The 22,850-nt window shown below is 46.6% G+C and overlaps 1 protein-coding gene across 3 annotated transcripts in view; it reads right to left on the bottom strand.

Moving 5' to 3' along the window:
- CSMD1 (CUB and Sushi multiple domains 1) overlaps positions 1-22,850 on the bottom strand; it is a 2,053,194-nt gene that overhangs the window by 308,595 nt on the left and 1,721,749 nt on the right. For all 3 annotated transcript variants that reach the window (XM_070047233.1, XM_070047234.1, XM_070047235.1), the window contains 2 exons: positions 8,413-8,604; positions 7,867-7,993 (listed from right to left, as the gene is read on the bottom strand). In XM_070047233.1, coding sequence (XP_069903334.1) covers positions 7,867-7,993; positions 8,413-8,604 — 319 coding nt within the window. The remainder of the gene's footprint in view (positions 1-7,866; positions 7,994-8,412; positions 8,605-22,850) is intronic.

Here is a 22,850-nt window from a genome sequence, read left to right as displayed (position 1 = left end):
CTCAGATACAGGCACACGGGGAACAATCACACACCACAGTACACAGTGACACGCCGCACAAACTTACAGATAAGGCATCAGGCAGGCGCACGGGGTGGCGCGCGTCTGATTCTGCCGTGCTGGGTCACAACAGCTCTCACCAGGACAAGAGAAGCAAGGAGGAGATTCAAGTAAAGGGAACCACAGGCACTGCAGGTTGCAGGCAAGTACAAGAGAATGCACACACACACACGCACTCGCACACACACACACACACACTCCCATACTCCCACACACTCCCACACTCCCTCACACACACACTCATACACGCTCACACACACACTCACACAAGAAACTAAAGTTTCAAATGTCAGAAAAGTAAAAATATAAAAGCTACAAATAAATGTAACAAAATGTTTAAATATTTTCCTCATCAGATTGACCAAAGATTAAAAAGATGTTATCCAGTTTCAATGATAATGTAGGTTCACTGCATTTTCATGTATTATTTGTGGCCATACCTACCCCTTTTAGAATAATTTTGTAACGGCTATAAAAATCCGAATGTGCATACACAGCAAGTCCAGCTAGAAATTAATCATAAAAAGTACACTTAGGATGACATATTGGGAGGATAGTAGCATTTTTTATAACAGTGAAAAAAATGGTAACAACCTGAGTGTCTCCAAAGGATATCATTTAAGTAAATTCTGGTACATTCAGGCAGTGGATATTCAGCTAAAGAGAGTGAGATGGAATTACAAGGAAGGACATGAAAATTTGATCAGGCTAACTATGAAAAAAATCTGCAGGGTAATATGGTATATTATTTTTGTAAAAATGATTAAATAGATGAATAAAAATATCCACTTGTACATATTTATATTTGCATAGAAAAATATTATATATATACATATACTACACTTTAAATTATAGTTATTTAGGAGACTACAATTTTGGCAAACTACTTTTAGGGTTTTATTTTTGTGCAACACTTTATTTCAAAACAAAGTAAAGTACATAAACTTGAATGCCACGAAGAGGAGCCTAAATTTATTTTGTGTATGATAAGAAACCAAGTTTTCTTTAATGGACAAGTGAATGATTACCTTTGCTTAATAGAAAATTTGCACTAAGGTACATGGAAGTGTTTACATCATTTCGTGCAGCAAATGACTTCTTACTAATATATTCTTAGGTATTAATCATAAATATTAGCAAATCTTACTTTCAAGACTCTTTGCCACAACATTACATATAATATCAACAATTTGAAATAGCATAAACAGGGGCCAGCGTCCTGGCACAGCTGGTTAAGCTGCCGCCTTCAATATAGGCATCCTGTATGTATGCTGGTTCACGTTCCGCTGCTCCACTTCTAATCCAGCTAACGGCCTGGAAAAGGAGCAGAAGATTATCCAAGTACTTGGGCCCCTGCCACCTACATGGGTGACCCAGATGAAGCTCCCGGCTCTGCCCTAGCCATTATGGCCATCTGGGGAGTGAACCAGCAGGTGGAAGATCTCTCTCTCTCTGTCTCTCCCCCTCTCCCTCTCCCTCTTTCTGTAACTCTTTCAAAGTAAATAAATAAATCGTAAAAAAAGAAATATAATAAGCAACTAGATACTATCATACTATCGAGCGTGCCTGGGCACCTGTAAGCCTGGGGCAACAAGTTAGCAGCTATCTCTGTAGGGAAATGGTCTATTTGTTTTTGGTTGGTTGTTTTACTTTTTAAAGTCTTTATATCTTGGTTAGTTTAACAATTGTATGAAATGAATGCTTTTTAATGTCTCTTAGACTGAGAGCGGTGGCTGGGAGTGGATGGTGGGTTCACAGGAGGCGGTTCTGAAGGTCTGCCTATAGTAGGGCAGCCGTGGTGGGCTTCCGTGGTACTGGAGGTGAGGATTCTAGGAGCCGGGAGGAAGAGGGGCTTGTCTCGACACTATGGGGTCTGCCCTGGATGTGTCCACACTAGGTGATGGCGGGGACGGGGGGACACAGGGAGAATGAGAAGGGAAGGGCGTGTTTGCTGGAGATTTGCCTGCAGACTTCCTGGAAGAGAGCGGATCACTCTGGCAGGTGAGAGGGGTGACGTTCTTCTAGAGGATCTCACATGTAAGTGGGCCCTGCACGACGGGAATGCTCCGAGCGCGAGGCCACGAGTGGAAGCCGAGGAAGAGCATCTGTTGGAAGAAAGCCACCATTCCCCGACTGTGGTTGGAGAACTACAAGTGCTTCAGAGCCCGGGTGTTCAGGGCACAGGCCAGCAGGTGTAGGTGAAACCACAGGGCCACAGGCTGCCAACCATGGACATGGGTGTGGGTGTGGGGCCTGTGCTGGTCGGCTGACAGCCGGAGCATCTGAGAGACTGGAGGACGCAGGGGACAGGTTTGGGAAGGTCAGTGGAGAGGAGGGAAAGGCACAGGGCAGAACTGGGGCTGCAGGGAGGAGGTGGTGACGGCACACAGCAGGAAGGAAGGGCGCACACAGCAGCGAACACAGGGCTTGGGTTTTCCGTGCATCACGTGCTCGTCCAGTTTCCACCATGGAGACCTTGGTTGTGCCTCACCACAGGGCTTCTCTGGGAGATATACTAATGTGTTCCTCCTTGACATCCCCACAGTGCCAGGAAGCCCCGTGAGATCCAGCAAAGATCCCAGGGAGGGTGGGCCCATCTTCCTTCTCTGGACCCTCAGTATCCTGAAATCTCCAGCAGTGTCTTCGATGTGGGGGGCGGGGGTGGGGGCAGCGCATCTGGGGATCTCCAGCCTTGCCTGGCCCAAGCACCTCCCTCCTGGGACATGTGGCCTCTGCTGCCACCCTCTGCAACGGTGGCCTTGCCCCCGTCCCCGCCACTAGCGAGCTCTCTGTAGTGCTATTTACACGCCACTCAGACGTCACTTCCTGTGACATTGTTTTTCATTTCCTCTCAGCCCTTCCCGCTTCATTGGCCAAGGCCTTCTTGGAAATGTCTAGTGGGTTACTCCTGGGAGCCCAGGAGGCAAGACAGCCACCCACTGGGCTGTCAGTCAACTCAGAGCAGGAGGCCATGCGCTGGCTGGCTTTGAAACAGATGTGGGTGATCACTGCCAAAGACTTAGTGTGGGGGGGGTGGGGATATGAGTGAGGAGCTGCCAGGGATGTTTGTGCTTCACACACATTCTCACGACAACATACACTGGCCACTGAAAAGTGTGGCGCTGGGGACTGGACACCTTGGTGCAGGGCAGCTGGGACGGCAGCCACAGACACGAGTAGGAGCTGGATCTCCACTGCTGTCTCTGCTTGCAACGGCTGCAACGCCCTTCACCAGCTGTCTCTGCAGAGGGAAGGGGAGGCCCCACCGTGGTCTTCCTGGGCCAGCTTGGCCAGGGAGAGACTCGCAATGCAGCTCCCAGTGCCTGGGGAAGCAGCACGGAGATGGGGTCACTGCCTGCTGCTTTCCTCCAGTGCGTTTCCCCACCTCAAAGGCTGCTCAGCGATGGATTGGCTGATCTCACCCTGACGTCTCCCGAGCCTGGCGTGGCAGGAAACACACGCAGGACACACCCCTGGGGGGCTGGCACCACCCCTCCTAGGCAGTTCTCCACGTCTGCATAGGAGCAGGCTTCTCCATCTTGCTAACGCTGAGGAACTTCCAATGGTTTTATGACACAGGAGCTTGTTGGAGGGCTTTCCCTCCAGCTCTCCCACCAAATGTCATTGCTTGTGGACAACTAGGGACAGAAATACACTCACAGTGAGGGTGCCAGAAAACTCCACGTGCAGAGACCAGCTGGAAGTACAGAGCACACACACACACACACACCCTCACACACTCAAACACACACACTCATACATTCACACACACACTCCCACACACACTCACACACTCACACACACACACTCATACACTCACACACACTCACACTTTTGTAAAACACAGTTTTCAGTGCCACCTGTTGAAGATTTCTATGAGGCTGCCGCCTTTACTACACAAATCACAGCTTTGCTAGGCAGTGACACACACTGGGTCTCGTACACAAATGGCTACCTCACACTCGTAAGTGGGGCGAATCTGATACTGTGCCGTGTTAATGACTTTTAACTAAATTCCGCCCAGGTAACGGCTTTCCAGCACGCATGTTAACAGCAAACAGCTCTTCCAGACCCAGGAGCCCATCATAACCACATCTGAGGCACTCTAGTACCTAACAAAGAAAGTTACAGCGATGCGCAGCCAGAAGTTGCTCTGGCCTCAATGAAATCACAGTGGGGGCCAGCGCTGTGGCGCAGCAGGTTAATGCCCTGGCCTGAAGCCATCCCATATGGGTGCTGATTCTAGTCCTGGCTGTTCCACTTCCAATCCAGCTCTCTGCTGTGGCCTGGGATAGCAGTGGAAGACGGCCCAAGTCCTTGGGCCCCTGTACCCATGTGGGAGACCTGGAGGAAGCTCCTGGCCTTGGATCAGCACAACTCTGGCGGCCAACTGGTGAGTGAACCATCGGAAGGAAGACCTCTCTCTCTCTCTCTCTCTCTCTGCCTCTCCTCTCTCTGTGTAACTGTGACTTTCAAATAAATATATAAATCTTAAAAAAAAGAAATCACAGTGGCCCAAAAATTCTTGTCCCAAATTAGTGACACCAGATGTTTACACTTTTCAAGGTGCTGTTGAGTAGCCAGTCTGTGAGCACAGAAATGTTTACATTTAGAAATTGTAGTATGGATGTGTAGCACTGAGCTGCACATACACTAGCTTTTTAACACCTTAGTGAATCCCTAGGCTCATGTTGGTGTGACTGATATATTACTTTTTCTGAGTGCACAGTGTAGGCAATATTGGCTGTGGTACCAATAATGAAGACAGTAAATATGAAAGAGCCAACAGCAAATCGGATCAGATCCTATTTTTGTACTACTGTAATTTAAGCCTACAATTTTATATGGTGTACCTTTAATTATGTTATTTTCCAGACCACCACAATAACAATTGAATATATTTTCTGAATTACAAATGACTCAACCAGGGGGAAATACTTTGAAATGAGTATCGATTGAATAAATTATTCATAAATATTCATACTTCCGGCTTAACTTTTTTATTAGGGAAGAATTCATGCCTTAAAGTTAAAAGATATGTTTTAAAAAGTTATAATCTATACTTTTATATCTAAAGGATATGTGTGGGACAAAAAATTCTCTAGATTAGGACATCACATGCAATGTGTTATTTTCTAGAATTCTAATGGATAAATTTCAAAGTTGTTCATGTTATAAATGTTGTGTGTTTTCTTGTTACTTCAAATCACTCCTTATGAATTCTTTTCCCTAAAAGATGTTAATGAAGTATTAGGCTCCCCTTCCAATGAATCCATCACTTGGTTGCATTTAGAGAAAGACAGTGCTCATTCTAACTCCAGGAAAACAAGGCACAAGTGGAATTGTGACACGAGAAAAACTGAAACCTCAAAAAAAATAGATTCTGCCTGTGTGAAGTCATTCCGTTTCTTACAGATGATTACTGAGTTTAAACATTAACACCAGTGGTACGGTTTTTATATTACTCAAAAAAGGGTGAGGAATCCAAAAGTAAGAATTAATATTTAGGGGCCAGTGTTGGGGCACAGTGGGTTAAGCCAGTGCCTGCAACTCTGGCATCCCATATGAGCACGAGTTCAAGACCTGTCAGCCACACTTCCAATCCAGCTCCTTGCTAAGAGCTTAGGAAGGCAGTGGAAGATGGTCCAAATGCATGGGTCCCTTCACCCAAATGGGGGACCCAGATGAAGCTCCTAGCTGCAGCTTGGCCCAGCCCCCGTCACTGCAGCCATCTGGAGAGTGAACCAGTGGACAGAAGCTCTCTCTCTGTCTCACCTTCTCTCTGTATATAACTCTGTCTTTCGAATAAATTAATGTCTTTTCAAAAATTAATCTTTATTATTTTTCAGTGAAAAGTGACTTCACTGATTTTCATGAAGGATATGAAATCTTAAACTCTTGTTACTCAAATATTGTCCCACTATATGAATAATTATCTAATCAATGAATTTATCTTGAATATAAACATATTAATTTTAAAGGAGTAACTATAACATAGTGTTTGCATTACCTGCATGTTTTAGGCTCTAGTTCTTGTTCATCTCTGTTAGGAAACTGGCTTAGTTTTATCTATGGTGCGATCTACACTCTGATTTACATCCTAAGCTCTATCCCGTGCCGCCATTGCTGGAAGCCAGGTGGGCACATGGCCCAACCTCTGTGGTCAAGCTCCACCCCCATCCTAATGGGATTCGCTGCTCCTGCCCTGCCCGCCCTCAGGCAAAGTTTTAAAAGGACCTGCTCCTGAACACGTGCTCTCTTGGCTCTGCTCTCCTGCTCTCCTCTCCCCCTCTCATCTCTCTGCTCTCTCCTCTCCTCGCTAGCTCCTCTCCTCTCTATTTCTCTCTTATACTCTCTTTCTCTCTCTTATCCTTCTTCGTCCCTCCCCTCCAGTCTGCTGGGTTTACCCCAATAAACTCTTTCCCTTACTCTGGTGTTTGGTGTGCTTTGTGACGGCTAACAATCTCCACGTAGGCAGAGTCTTTTCTCTTGAGAGGTTTCAAAGCAGCTCCGTTCTCTCCCCAGACAGTGATGTAATTGCCCAGGTCTCAAGATGAGCCACAGAATAGAACGCATGGTCTCCCGCTGGGCCCCACCCCACGTGGCTTTCACCCACACACAGCTGCATATGAAGAATGAGTCTAGGAAATTTATGCATGGACGCAGGTTCAGGTCCCGGGGTCCCCTCCGTGAGCCCCTCTGCTGCTCCCACTGCATGATGCCATCAAGGGGATGGTGCACTCGACAGCACAGACAAAAGTCTAAAGATGCAGGACAGGTGCATGCCGGCTGTAAGGGCCTCGCGTTCCTAACAAATCAATCTTGTGAAATTTGAAACAACTACAGTGAACTCAGAAAGTCCTGCCGAGGAGAAAAGAGATTTTAAGAAGTCCTGCTGGGGACACTGTCCTCTTCCATTTCATCGAGGACTATAATTAAAGAACTGACTTTGAAATTACCTCTTGTGTTATATGCTAAGGTTTTAGACACAGACTTCTACTAGAACACAGATAATATACTCTAAAAATACCACTTTCCTTAGCTTAAAAAACTCACCACAATAACTTGGAACTCTCGATTGAAATAGAACAGCTACTATTTAAATGTCTGTCCATTTTCCGCAACTTTTAAAGACTTCCTTTTAGAGGTGTAACTTTGGGTCAGAATCCATTCTTGGCCAGGCTCAAAGCTAAGCTGGTATTCTGCGAATGACCCCACATCCCCCCCACACACCTTTGTTCTCCCAGGAAGGGAGGGTGCCCTCTCTGTCTTCCTATCTGGGGTCCTGTCTTGGCAACTGTCGCGTTGAGCAAACATAATGCAAGCACAACTCCCTGGTTTGCCTTCTCTTGTTGCAAAGACAATGCCTTCTCTTGATGCCATGACAATGAGCCCCAGGGACAGGGAGCCCTGGTCTTCCCTCACCTCAGCTGGGCATCCACACCTACCCCACCATGCCCCAGCTAGGCTCACCCAGGTCAGAAGACCCGCTCAGATATTCCACAGAGTCATAAGCAGACAAGTTATGGTTTAAGCTACTCACGTTGTGGGGGGGGGGCATTTGTTACACAGCAAAAATGAACGATTCCCTTACTTCCTGAACTGTGTTATATATGGCTCAATGCAAAAGCTCCAAGGAACGGGAAAGTGAGGATTTCAGGCAGTGTGTAAATTAGCCACGGGTTTGTGCTTCCTTCTTTGGGTCGGAAGCATTTGACGATGGACAGTCCTAGGCGTGACTACCTCTGCTACAAGAAGGAAGGTGTCTCCGCTCCCAGGTCCCGCAAACCACAACATAACAGGTACCTGATGGTCTTGCCAGGGTCTGCCTCTATGACCCACGTGCAGTGCAGGTTGTTGTCGTAAGGAGCTGGGTAGCCGGGGGACAGGATTCGTCCCGATGTGGCCGCGTGGATCTGACCGCCGCATTCCGCTGCAGAGGACAGAGAGAGAGATGGGGCCGTGGTTTCTATGTGGCTGCTTGCACCGTGTCTGCACATACTGCAGACATGGAGAACAGTCCCATTGCCTCCTGCTATCGTGTCTTCTCTGATTTCTTCCCACCCTCTACTCTAAGGAAAGTTCTTGTCCTGATAATCAAAGTTGAGAGTGTGCAACCATGAAACACGCATGTGTGTGCTGTTAGTGTCCACAGAATAGTGTTTGAAATCTCTGCTTCATGCCTGCACACGTGTGCGCGCACACACACACACACGCTTCAGAAATGCCTGAACACTCAGCCTGAAAAGAGCAGTAAAATACCCCCTCTTTGTACAAGACTGAGATATGAGCAGGGCGGTGCTAGTGCTCCTTGGATTTCCCCCGTGCAGTGCTGCGAGCAGTCTAACTCACCAAGGCAAGAAGGCAATGGCTTGTCCCACACTCTCCGGTCTCCGCTCAGACAGGTCAAGGTGTTGCTGCCGTGCATGGCATAACCTGGGTTACAGCTGTACAAGACCACGGTGTCAGTAAAGTGGCCTTCATCACGGATCCTGTAGCCATAATTAGGGACGCCAGGGTCCTCACACTTTACGAGATCAAAACCTACAAGAGAGAGGGAGAAAGAATCAGCAGAACTCAAGGCCCAGTGCACACTGCATTAAACAGGTTAAGCAGGGGTAGGCGTTAGGTGCAGCACCCAAGAGGCTGCTTGAATGCCTGAGCCCAAGTCCAACTTTGGTTCCGTCCAGCTTCCCACTAACGGAGGCGGTAGTGATGGCTCAGGTACCTGCGTCTGTGCCATCACGCGGGGGAACCAGACTGAATGCTGGCCCAGACGGGCTACTGAAGGCGTCTGGAGTATGAACCAGGAGATGGAAAATCTGCCTGCCTTTCTCTGCCTTCCTATTGCAGGTACAACAGAACTCCCAGAAATGAATGACTGCACCGCTGTTGTCAAAGCAGGATCTCAAATGCAAAGCCAGAGCTGAGGGAGCTGATGACAGCGTCTGCAGTGCTGGGAGTGTGCCCTGTTTTCTTGTGAGGCAGCGTGTGCAGAGCAGCTGGGAATCACTCGTAGAATTCTGTATTCCTCTGAACAGCATCACGCACACTTTGACATATTCAAAAGGAGGCCTGAAATCTTGAGGGGCCACATGGCCTGTTCACTTTTCTTTTCCACCTAAATTTGAATTCTTCCTTTTCTTGAAAAAGTTAAATTAGATTAAATGTGTGATTCTGCTGTCAACGTTACATTTTGAGATGTAGTCTATCAAAGAATCTATATCCTTAAATTCACAAAGTAATTCACCCTGTTTATCTCTACATAATCAAGGCTGAGTTTGGCACTTCTTACAGAGGATCAAAGACAGTACATGTTTCATAATTCATATTCAGTTGCCAAGAGAGTTTGTTTTTATAAAGTTTCCTTTTAGAAAACACTGGTCTTTAAGAACTATAAGGTTATCACCTTTACAACAACTCTGATCTATTTGCAAAATCCCAAGAATTTTAATTCTAGATGCCGAGAACAACAGAGCAGAGAATACACCAACTCTGGTGCAAAACAAAACGTGGAGGCAGGGGTTAAGGGAGATGGCCCCAGTCACGGCCGGCTCCAGGGAGGCTGCAGGTGTTTGTCCTCTTGGTCTGATCTCTGGTGCCAAAACCACCACCAGAGAGCAGAGCCTGGGCCACGCGTGCCACCCCGCAGAATCTGATGGCAGCCCGAGGAAGAAATCCTGCCTCCAAACACGGACCGCAGCCACCCCCTGCAGGCAGCAGCACCCGGAGGGAGCGGCTGCTTCTGGCCACACTGAGAAGGTCACACTGCCATCCCCAGTGTCTCAGGACACACCACACCCCGAACCCAACTGTCGTGCCAGGGGCCAGTGGAACATACTGGACAGACAAAACCCAGGTGTAAAAACACAAACCCAAAGCATTCAGTGCCTATCTCTCCCATCAGTCCTAACACGGCAGAACGAGGCTGTTTCTGTCTGGGACCAAGGCACTGGGGACTCCGACCCGGCACACGGCCCCCACCAGGCAGCCACAGCCTCAAGACCCCACGCAACTGCCCCAAACTTCTCCTCTTCCCAGAGGAAACAGAAAGCTGGACTCTGTAATCATGTAAAGATACATGTGGGATGCATAAATGCAGCTGTTTCAAATCCTGGCTTAGATTCTGAACATAAACAGCCTTAAAAGAACTGGAAAGATGTTTCAATGATTTTTAAATATTGCATCTTCCCTCAGACCCAGAGTCAGGGAAGTTGTGTGATTCCACCTGACACTTTCAGTCCAAGCTTTGAAGCCCACGCACCTACTAGGGATGATGGAAGCCAGAAAAAAGGGATGGCCAAGGCAACCACTCGATTCGACAATCAATTATTTCACGGTTTTCTGGGCAACACTGTTGTAAAAGGTCTTTGCTGGAGGTGCACGCTTGAGTTGAGAATGACACGGCGTTCGCTGTGGCTCAGGGGGCATCCCAGTGGTTTATGACTGTAAGCTCAAGGGAGGGTACATATACCTCCACACACAAGACAATATTCAGAGTGGCTCTGTGTGCAGAGAACATGGCCTTTAAGGACTTCAAATGAGTCACTGCAAGTCTAAACTGCATTTTAGAATTGCACCCCTACTTCAAAACTGGCTTGAAGAAGCATCACTTCCAGCCCCAATTTTGCAAAAAGCTTTTTTTTTGGGGGGGTGAAAGGTAGGAAGACATGTTTTAAAAGGCAGATGCATAAAAAAAAAGTCTGTTAAACTTTATTAGGGCTGGATTTTTTAAGGGAATCATCAGTTTAATTGCTTCTATCACCCCTCTCAAAAATGTGTATATTTTTTAAAGATTTATTTATTTATTTGAAATAGTTACACAGAAAGAGAAGGAGAGGCAGAGAGAGAGAGAGAGAGAGAGAGAGAGAGAGAGAGAGGCCTTCCATCTACTGGTTCACTCCCAGATGGCCACAATGGCCAGAGCTGCACTGATTTGAAGCCAAGAGCCAAGAGCTTCTTCTGGGTCTCCCACATGGGTGTAGGGGCCCATGGACTTGGGCCATCTTATACTGCTTTCTCAGGCCATAGCAGAGCTGGATCAGAAGTGGAGCAGCTGGGACTTGAACCAGTGCCTATACAGGATGCCGGCACTGGAGGTGGCAGCTTTACCTACTGTTAGGAAACTGGCGCAGTTTTAGCCAGGTGGCCACATGGCCCAGCTCCCTGAGCCAGGCTCCACCCCCATCCTAATGGGCTTCGCTGCTCCTGCTTCCCTGCCCACCCTCGGGAAGGGCCTGTTCCTGAACACGTGCTCTCTTGGCTCCCGGTTCTTCTCTCTTGGCTCTGCTCTCCTCTGTCCTCTTCTCTGCTCTATCTTCTCTCCTTGCTAGCTCCTCTCCTCTCTGTTTCTCTCTTAAACTCTCTTTCTCTCTTTTTCCTTCGCCACCCCTTCACTCCGGTCTGTAGGGTGTTCCCCAATAAACCCTTTCCCTTACTCCAGTGTCTGGTGTGCTTTGCGACGGCTAACATTAATATATAACATTGGTGCCATGACTCGGATAGCCTTGTATTGGTAATCCAGCGTCCCTCAGTGCTCTGGGGTCCTGGATTTCTGCTGGTCACAAAGCACACCTCTGGAACTCTTTCCAAGCCACCGAACGTTCCGCGACCTCCATCCACACATTGGCCTTCCAAGTTTTGAGGTAAGACGCGGGACTAAAATTCCTCACGGCGACTGCTATTTGAGTGGTGGTCTACTGTCGGATACTTGCCTGACTACTCTCTTAAAGGTCGTAGCACTGGACTCTAGCCACCACTCCTACTTCTACGTAAGGCCTTTAGCCTCTACGGACACTGTGTCCAGGCAACAGTGGGTGTGAGTGACAACTCCATCTCTGTTCCCCTCTTTACAGGCAAGGCCCTGGGCTCCAGCGGGTGCTTGGGTGACGACCCCGCCTTCTGCTCCCATATTCTCTCACTAGTCAGATAGCTGGGATGCGAGGATGCTTGCAATCCACAGGTCTGACTCTACAGGTCACAATAGGAACTTTTCTCTAACCACGTTCCGTCTGATGGTCCCTCTTAAATTGGCCCCAGCCCTCAAAAAGCGGCCCCTCCATGGTGGCACGTTTGGCCCTGAGGGATCAGAAGTCAGAGTACCCTGAAAACATTCAAGATCTTTATCATTCAAGTTCTTTATCACTTCTGTGAGTGTTCGGGAAAATGGAAGGAGATTCCATACGTTCAAGCCTTTTCCTATCTTCGAACTAAACCTTCCCTGTGTACTTCTCGCCCTCCCGCTCAAGTCCTTCTGGTCTCCAAGACTCGCACTAGGGGTCAGAGGCCTGAACAAAATCCCTTCTGCCCCTGATCCTGTTCCTGCCACTACCACAGCTTCCTTTGATCCTGCAGATGAACCTCCCCCGTATCGCTCCAATCTACAGGCACCGGCTCAGCCGCCTCCCGAGGCCTCAGCGGCTGAAGTTCCAGCGCCATTATCCCCCATTCAGCAGCTGCATCCTCACCTCCCCCTCCTGCTGAATTCCAGGGGGCTGGTGTCAAACTCTCTGGCCTATCTCAAGCCTCTTGCTCATCTATTCCTCAGAGCCATTCTCTGCCCGCATGTACTTCCTCCCTAGCTCCTACCACCACTCTCACTGTATCTCCCCCTCCCACCTAGGAATTCGGACTTTATCTTAGAACCAGCCCTGGCCCAATGTCTACTATCTCTGTCTTATTGGTTTGGAAATGGTGGTTTCTATGGTCTCCAACTGGTCTTCTGTCCCTCTCTTGTCACAGTCTTACCATAAGAATAGCAAGGGAGTGGTAGCCATGCTTGTGGGCTCCTTGCTTATTGAGAAACAAATTAGGTGTCCCACCCTTCTGAGGGCTCTTGTTTTATCATAAGCAAGGCAAACAGGAAAATCAGGTTTCCTGCATGGACCTGGCCCACTGTAACTAATTTTTCTTTTAATCTCTGAAGTTCACTACCTTTGAAACTATTGCTTTGTAAAATGCTGAACTTATTTTGCAATTTATTTTAACAGGTTTCCGGGTAATCAGTACTCACTGAAACAGCAATGGGTAATTAGCACTTGTTTTAGATGAATGCAATTTTAATTTTAATTAAATTCAGATGGAGATATAATATATCAGCATCGTCAGTCATTTAGGTGTAACTGCTAATTTAAATTGGGTAAAGGCAAATGAGTGTCTAAATGTAAACTGTCCTATGCTCAACATGTTATATTCTATAAAAAACTATTTGGATTAGTTCATAAACTGTCTATGAAAATAGTTCACTGTTTAAAGTAACTCAGGCTGAAATTTGATGCATTACCTTAATCTTAATTTAGAGATTTTTAAGTTTATTTCAAAATATAAATCCAGGACATTGGCAGATGGAAAACATCACAAGTATACTAATCTATTCCTCTTTGATATAGAATTAGAATCTGATTCTCTGTTAAAGCAATAAGTTAAAGTAATCTATTATGTTCTCTTGATGTCAAATTCTAATTGTTTAAAAACAGCTGAATTTTTATTAAGAGCTATGGGTTATTTAAATATGTGCTTATTTTCAAACATTTAAATAATTACCTTGTAACAGTGATCAAATTTGGTCTATATTATGTCATGATTTTGAGGAATCTTATTTCAACGCGATATTTTGGATTTTGAGCCTTCTTGACATTCTTGACAGGCATTCAAAAAATCAAAGTTTCAATGAATTTGGACTCTAAAATTCCCAGTAAATTTTGGACTTCGGTTTTTCCAGTTCGGGCCCAGCTGAAAACATCAACGGACTTAAGTCTCTCATCTTGTAGAGACACCAGCTAATTAGACTATTTGGATTATATTAGAAGCACTGTCAAGATGTGAAGTGGTGCTAAATTTTAAGTTTCTATAATATAAAATGGCACTAATACAAATGTCAGAATTAAAAAGTCTAATGATCTCGTGTTACTAGACACAGTAACACTTATCTTAATGAGAAAGCCCCAGAGGCCTAAAGGGTTAAATGCTTTGTAAAATCCTGCAGGTGCTTTCAAAAATACTGTGAAGTAATAAGCAAGTGCCTCTTGTTGGTTAATAAGTTTATAATTTTAAACGTGGCAACTTAGTCTTTTGTCATCTACAGTTTTATATATCAGATTTGCTGCTCATAAAACTAAAGCGTTGTTGGTTCTGTGTTTAGCTGTCCTCCTATAGGTTCTGATGGACTTTTTCCAGCCACATCTATTGTATTCAATACTTTGGGATGGCCCTGTAAACAAATGAAGCCAATAATGTATTAAAGGTACCAACTGAGAAAAAGTATAGTTAACTAAGGTTATTAAAAACAAAGTAATTCAAATCAATTGGTAATTTACAAACAGGAGTTAGATTCTCTTATAAAAGCTATTAAAACTGCTATATTGGTCTATTATGTTATGTTAATTGGCTTATAGATAAAAGATTGCCCATAAATTTAAACAGCTAAAATTATTCAAAGTTACATTTTAATTTGTGTGACCTAAATCTCTGTATCATATGTTTTAAACTTGTTGGTAGAAAGAAACTAAAAACATTTTATGTTTGTGCTTAAATTTGCTGGTTAAACAAGCTACATCATGTTAGATATTTAAGAGATGTTTCCAAATATATGTATTAATATTTATGGAAGGTATTGGACCTTCTGGTAAATGTTTTCTTAAGTTATCTAGCGGGTAAAACTGCTTTCCAAGTTTTCATGTGCTATTGCTATTGTCAGTAAGCGATCTGGGACTGGTTCCCCCATTTCTCTATTCTAAGCCCGACTTGTTCTTTTATTTCTCTATTCTCTTCAAGGTAGGAAACTAATTCTATTATGGAGGAATCTCCAAGATTCAAAATTTGATTTTAGATCTTATAAAAGAGATGGCTAACACATTTCTGTAATAGCATAACCAAAATAAGAGCTTAAATTATAATTTCATAGCTAGATTTACTTCATCAGCAAAGTAAACAGTAAATAGAAACGATCTCCCTTTCAGAAAAGTAAGTTTGAAAATAAGGACATAGCTTCCTCATGGGCATTGTCTACCTCAGAAAAACTACTCAGAACATGCCTATGACTATAGACTTCCGGTTTAGGCCACAAAGAGTAGAGATGGGACTTGAGCACCCCCTTGACTTGCATCCTCTGGTCTGCTTTAACAAAAACCAGGAGGAAAAGAAAGCTAGGCATCAGAAAAGTAGAGATAGGGGGCAGGCCTTTGAAAGGCTGTTCTGTACAGTGATCTGCCCTCAAGAAGACCCAACAGGCCAGTCCACTGCAGCGGCTTTCAAAGTGGTAAGCCTGGGCTTCAGCAGAATTCAGCTTGTGAAGAGCCCTGGCAGCTCTGCCAGCCAAGAGCTGGATCACTGGAAATGGACCTGCCGTGGAGTCGAAGGATGCCCAGGTCAGAGCCACAGATCTTATTGGCTCTAAGCTGAAAAGCCCTTCACTCAGCCCAGCTTCCAAAGTGACCACCACAGCTGAGGGGACAGCCAACCAGGATCTGCAACCTTGCAGGCAGAACTATATATTTCCTGTTGGAGATGCCACCTGCCTTTACCTGGCCAGCTCTCCTCCCAGGCCAGCTGGTAATGGAAGTCAACAGGGTGCCTTCCCCAAGGAGGTTCACACCTCCCCTAGGTTGTAGGCTATATGAAGAGATAGAGGAGTCTGAGCCTCATAATGTACAAGGCCTAAAGCCCACCAGACTATTATCAAGCCCCTTCTGTCAGGTTCTATTTGCCTCTCAAACAGAAAACTTATTTGTAGCTTAGACAGCACCTTTCTTAGCTCCTCTAATAATGACTCCGTCCTTTGCTCTAGACCCTGCCTAGCCCACTTGGGCCTCATTTCTTTGTAACCATAGCCTCTACTCTACCACCAATGGCTCTACTCCCAACATATGTGTACTGAGGGTCCTCTCCCCCACTTAATGTTGTATGATTGTTCACAATTTCTCTACAGAAAAACCCCGCTACCTGTAAAAGTTAAGTGGCTTTTTTCCCAGTCTTGGCTGGGATCAGCTTAAACCACATCCATCAAACTGTCCCCACAAGGGTCCAGAGACCACCCCCATTTCCTCTCTATGAAATCCTCTCATTACCTGGTTAATGCTACTGTTAGGATCATTGGTTACTATTCTCAACCCTGTCTTTTATACTAGTGTTTAAGTGTATACAGCAGGTTATAATGGAACAAACTAAGGCCTTCAACAACGAGGCAGTCAACCAAAAACAAGGATTTACTCAGCTCCCACCCAGGAGACAGTGGCTTGAGACATCGCCTCACGCCAGCGAAGAGCACCTCATTGCCCCGTGTCAGCAGCAAGTAGCTCTAAGACAGGTCATCGTCCCTCTACCCCTCCTGGACTTTTGGGACTAATGTAACCCCATACAAACCCTGCTTTATAAAAACAAAAGGGGGAAATGTTAGGAAACTGGCGCAGTTGTACCCAGGTAGCCACATGGCCCAGCTACCTGAGCCAGGCTCCACCCCCATCCTAATGGGATTCGCTGCTCCTGCTTCCCTGCCCACCCTCGGGTGAAGTTTTAAAAGGGCCTGTTCCTGCACACGCGCTCTCTCGGCTCTTCTCTCTTGGTTCTGCTGTCTTGGCCCTTCTCTCCTGCGCTCTCTTTGCTTCTCTCCTCCTCTCGTCTTTCTTCTCCCTCCTCTCTCTCTTACAGTCTCCTTCTCTTTTTCCTTCGCCGCCCCTTCACTCCGGTCTGTAGGGTGTTCCCAATAAACCCTTTCCCTTACTCCGGTGTCTGGTGTGTTTTGCAACGGCTAACATTAATATATAACACCTACTATGCCAAAGCACCTGCAAAAAGTATGTAAATTTTAATCATGCCTTACTGTGCACATACGTGGTGCAATGTTCTCTGTAGCAAAGTAGTCATCTAGGGGCTGGCTCCATGGTACAGCAGGTTAATCCTCCGCCTGCGGCAGTAGCATCCTGTATGGGTGCTGGTTCTAGTCCTGGCTACGCCACTTCTGATTTAGCTCTCTTGCTATGGCCTGGGATAGCAGTAGAAGATGGCCCAAGATCTTGGACCCCTGCACCCATGAGGGAGACCAGGAAAAATCACCTGGCTCCTGGCTTTGGATCAGCACCACTCCAGCCATTGCAGCCATCTGGGGAGTGAGCCAGTGGAAGGAAGACCTCTCTCTGTCTCTCCCTCTCACTGTCTGTGACTCTACCTCTCAAATAAATAAATAAAATCTTCAAAAAAAAAAAAAAGAGAGAGAGAAAAGAAGTCATCCAATAACCACACCTGTCCCCTTTTCTTCTGATGGCTTCTACTGCTGTTCCTGAAGGTCCCTAAAGAACTTGATGGTACCAAGGCACACACTGCATTTTTCACAAAGCCCTGCAGTTGGTTCCTAAGCATCTCACATCTATAGGCATAGTGCCATAACTTTACATGAAATATATTCCTTTTTACAGTCAGAAGCTAAGACATATTTGACCATTCTAGAATTCAGTTTCCTAAAACGCACTTGATTGAAGAGAATTTGTTCTCCTATGGCTTCTCAGCTGGGGTTGGTGTTACAGTGGGCAGGTTAAGCCACCACATCCCAAATGGGAGTGCTGGTTCCACTCCCAGCTGCTCCTCCTCTGGTCCAGTTCCCTGCTATTGCACCTAGGAAGGTGGCAGAAGATGCCCCAAGTACTTGAGCCCCTGACACCCATGTGGGAGACCGGATGGTGTCTCAGGTTCCTGGCTCATGCTGGGCCTAGATCTGGATCTTTTGGCCATTTGAGGAATGAAGCAGCAGATGAAAGCTGTGTGTGTGTGCGTGTTCCCCATTGCTCTTTCAAATAAATGAGCAAATCTTTAAAAAGCAAGCTTCTCCTGTGATGTAAAAATGCATGCGTTGTTACAGGTGTCGTCATGCAGATGTCTCTGCTTAGGGAGGCACTGCACGTCACACCGACAGGTGCCTGGAAAGGAATGAAGAGTCTCTAGGAACCCAAACCTTGTACCAGGTGCCAGACCTGTGATCCCAGAGAACCTGGCGCAGCCTCTGCAGGCTACATGGCCACTCCAGTGCCCCAGGTGGACATGACTCTGTTCTTCAGCCAATGACACTCCACCTTGGCCCTAGACCCCACAGCCCAGGTAGCTGTGTCTCCCCACAAACTGCAGGAGATGCATTCCCACTGGGCATCCCGTGCTATGTGTTTACACAGCAACATGGAACCAGTCTCCCAGAGACGTCAACACCGCCTCTCAATCTCAATGACGCACACTGAATCCATGTAGAAAGCAGAGTTCTGAAGAGGCATTACGCAATTGTATGATATACTGGCCGTAGCGGCCATTTGGGGGGTGAACCAACGGAAGGAAGGCCTTTCTCTCTGTCTCTTCTCTCTCTCTCACTGTCTAACTAAGCCTGTCAAAAAAACAGTTTCTATGATATTGATTCTCGAGTGTGTCAGGAGACATTTTGCTGTTTTTCGAAGCTCTTAGGTTTTTAAAGATACTATTTTAAATCTACAAAGATATTCCTTCAAAAGAGGAGGCAGTTCCATGCTAACATGAAATCAAAAGATGCTGGAATGATCAGCTGAGCGTGCTAAAGAGGATCCAGCTTCTCCAACTTGAGGCCTCCAGCCTGAGGACGTCAGGGCACAGAGGCTACCCCGGGGTTGGCTTCACGCTGCGGATACTTAAGAAAAAGTAAAGCAAGTTATCTGTGTCAAAGCATTATGGATTATGGCGGATAACAACTGACACTTGAACATTCAGCGGTTCCATTTCTTTCCGTCACCATTGGTTCCGTAAGGTCAGAAACACATCGAAGAAGCTATGAACAAAATGTTCCAATCACAGCAAGCTCAAAACGCCAGGCTGATGAAAATTACCACTCCACATCTTTTGCAGTAATTAGTCTTAATATCCTTAAGACTTCAACCTCTTCTCTGTTTTAAGTCAAACAAGAGCTCAGAGTTATAGAGGATTTCCTCTCGACTTTCAGGTTCTCATCCAGCAGACAAGCACTCTGTCTCAGGAGGGCACGCTCTGGGTGGGGTGGGCCACATGTCCGAGCAGAGCCACGCACGCCCAGCAAAGCAAGATTCCCGCCTCCCCTAAGGAGCTGTGCAGGGGCGCTGCTGCCGCTTCCCCGAGGACGCCTTTCTTGTGAACCCCTGGGAAAACGTCAGACAGTGACAGGAACAGGAAGCTGCCACCTCAGCGCGTTCCCTGAGGCACCCCGATGGCGACGGTTCTGTGTGGCTGTTACTACATTGTACGTTCTCCTTAGTAATCTCAGAAAGGTGGTCAGGTACAGGAATCGTCCTCACGAATGCATTCAGGAAAAGGAAGGCCACGTTAATGGACAGTCCTCTGGGAAGACGAGGCGCTCCCATGCATTTCTGTGGCTCCCTGGAGAGGTGACGTCCAGTGGCAGCGAGTGCCCGAGAAGCTCCGCGGGGCCAGGCTTCCGAACGCCTCTCTCATTCCTCCAGAATGAGATTCTGGGTGAAGTGTCTGTGCACGGCCTTTCAAACTATTAAATTATTTGCTGTTTTTGAGCCATGGCTGCTTTTGGTTTCAAATCAATGTCATTTTGTCAGCTACTGTTTTTCATGTCTTCTGTGAACTAAGCTTTATAATTGATGGCATTATTTTATGACAATGTGGGCAGCCCCCATGGAAAGATACTTCAAATTTTCCAGACACAGCCACAGTGAACAGGGTGTAGATGATATTTACACAGAAATAGGAACTTCTCCAGGGTGAAATGCCAAAAAGCCTGTACAAGTTTGGAAGAACATCAGTTACCCAAAATAACAAAATAATAAAGATGATTTTTGGAACCATTTTGTTTGCTGAATCAAATCAGTTACCAATAAACTGTAAAGTAAACTAACCACAATTAAGAATCCCAGAAGTCATCTGGAAATGCTGTAAATAAATCTACCATACGGAAGCAAACCGTCAGCATTTGGTGGACCCTGCTCTTGTGCAGAAGGACCAGCAAGTCACACAGTCCCCACGTGTCCTATCGCAGCGCGGGCAGCGAGGAGGACGGACCAACGCAACCCTCTCTCTGGCCAGCGGGTGTCCTCAAGCACATCACATGGCGACTGCTGTTCCGGCTTTCACACTGTGGTCGTAACTTACAAGCAGTGTTTGACTCAGCTTCCAAACCACTTATCACCAATTCTGAGCTAAGAAATGCGTCGGGCACTGTGAGTTGAGTTGAACACAGCAAGGCTTCTGTCTTCTACTGTGGTTAATTACACAGGTCAGATAAATAATTTAAAATGACCAATGCTGCAGCACAATTTTGGGCCAGCGTTGAGAAGGGCAAGGACAAAGCTTTGTAGAAGAAATGAAGCTGAGCTGGTCTGCAAGGGTAGGAGATGGAATCAGAAAACCAGAGAGTGACCACTCAAGACGCAGGGGTCTTCACAGAGGCCCAGGAGTGGGCAGGGACCCTTGTGCCCTGCGTGGGGCAAACCTTTGTTTCTGTGGACTCTCCATTTTAAAGGTGTGGGGTTTGGGGTCAGGAGGGAAGACAAGAAAGGACTTTCCTATGGGAAAGACTGGCAAGGAGTCTGTGCAGCACAAGGAGACACCTGCTTAGCACGCAATGGGGACGAACAGGGAAGGGAGGAGGACACGTGCAGTATGTATTTCAGAGAGAGGATCGCAGGTGTGCAGTGAGGCTGGGACTGGGAAGGAAGGAACTCGTGGGAGACCTGCACGGACGTTCATTCAGCAACAGCGGGGAGGCAGCTGCAGTGGGGCACAGGTGCTGAGTGGGTAAGACTGGTGAGCAGGCAAACTCGCCATCACCCATGGAGCTACAGCGTGCAGGCTGGTGGTCTGTGATAGGCTGTGGTGAGCATCCAAGCAGAGCACACAGAACGTGAACGGACCCTGCACCACATCCTCACAGACACACACCGAGTTCTCGGCCGTCTCAGACTCCGCTTTCTCTCGGCTGCATGTGCGTCCTCCCATTGGTCCGTTGTTCCCAATTCTTTGTAGATTGGCCAATGGTAAGAGGGAGCACAGAATGTATGTGTGTGTGTGTGTGTGTGTGTGTGTAGAGACAGAAAGGAGTTTCTACAAGGTTTTCCACGCAGGACTCCACCTGTCACAGACAGCCAGGCCCCAGGGATGCAGCTGGTGACAGCTTTTGCTGGCGTTACTAGTGAATACTCTCCTAATGCACATCTTTTATACATCATAATTGAAAGTAGAAACACTGATGGGGAAAACTGCTACTCCAACCACTAAGGTCGGTACTTATTATTATTTTCCTAAATGCATTTTAATTATAATTTCTGTCTGATGATTTCCTGATGTGAAATCCACACAGGAGCTCCGTCTACTATTTCATTTTTATAGCTGAAATACATTTGAGAGGATGACTTCTTAATATACTTTGAGCCAGTGGATATAAAATGAAAGAGAGCAAGAGAGCGAGCGAGAGAGAGCCAGAGAGTACACCTCTCCTGATCTGGTTGAGGACACCCACCAGGAGGGCCCCACCCCCGAAGTCAACATAATCAGTGCAGACATCGCTGAGCCATGTGTGTTCATAGAGGGCCTTCTCTGCTCCCGGCCACGTGTTGGGTGCCCAACACATGAAACTACTCAGCCTCGCCCTTGCCCAGCGGGGCTCACAGTCTGGCTCATGTGCAGGCAGCACGTCACGGCTTACACGCTTCGTGGCTGAAGGATGAGCACTGTGAATTCAACACACGTGTCATATGGTCCTGGATCCTCTTTCGGGCTGCAGATACAGCCTCGGCCCTCGGGGAGGTGGAAAGCCCGGTGGAGCAGCGCAGGAGAGCAAGTTTCCAGGTGGCGCCGCGGCTGAGTGAGAGCAGAGAGAGCACAGGGCAGCCCATGTACAGGCAGCCTCGCACCGAGATGGACGGCTGCTTCTAGATGAGCCACCTGTCCTCCCCGAGAACACTGGTCATGCCCCAGGCGGCGCTGCTTCCAGGTTTGCAAGGAGGAGACACAAACTCACGTGCACACACGTGCACGGTGCACAGCGGCACCCACAGTGCAACAGAAGGAGCCCAGCCACCTGCGTCAGGGAGCACCGGATGTGACGAGCCGCAGAACGTGCTGCCAAACAAGCTGGTGGGCCTTGTCTGGCTTCATCCCGATAATTTAAGAAGTAACTTCCTCTTATTTAAAAAAAATCTAAGAGTAATATGCCTCAAAAATGAACCTCAACATGCTGTGACTTTAAACCCTGAAACTCAAAAGCTACTTACAAAATGCCTTGACCCTTCGAAGCATTCAAATGCCTCATGCTGGTCTTTAGAATCCGGCCACAGGAATAAACAATATTGTACAATCTTCATGGCCAAATATGAACGAAATCCGTACAAAGCACACATTTTGATAAAACTTGATGTCAGCAGTATATAAAGATCAAAGACAAACTGAATATCAGGTTTGATAGCTTTTGAAATTAATCGTCAATAGAAAGAGAGCCAATACACAGACAAGGCAGCAAATGAAATATAGTTCAGATATAAAAAGACACCGATTGGCTGATTGGCTTAAGGAACAAAACCCATCTATTTGCTGCTTACAAGAAACACATCTGTCCAACAAAGATCCATACAGACTGAAAGTGAAAGGCTGGAAAAAGATATACCATGCCAACAGAAATGAAAAAAGAGCAGGCGTAGCCATCTTAATATCGGACAACATAAACTTTACCACAAAAACTGTTAAGGTGAGTAACTTAATATGTTATCCCTCTTAGTATTTTTTTTTTGTTTGTTCTACTTAATACTTTTGGTTGAATACTGTAATCAATACACAATTCTTCTTAAGTGCTG

Source organism: Oryctolagus cuniculus, chromosome 8 (genome assembly GCF_964237555.1).
Source record: "Oryctolagus cuniculus chromosome 8, mOryCun1.1, whole genome shotgun sequence".
NCBI classification, from domain to species: domain Eukaryota; kingdom Metazoa; phylum Chordata; class Mammalia; order Lagomorpha; family Leporidae; genus Oryctolagus; species Oryctolagus cuniculus.
The sequence above is the reverse complement of the archived record's forward strand: the minus strand, read 5'-3'. Positions and strand labels throughout refer to the sequence as shown.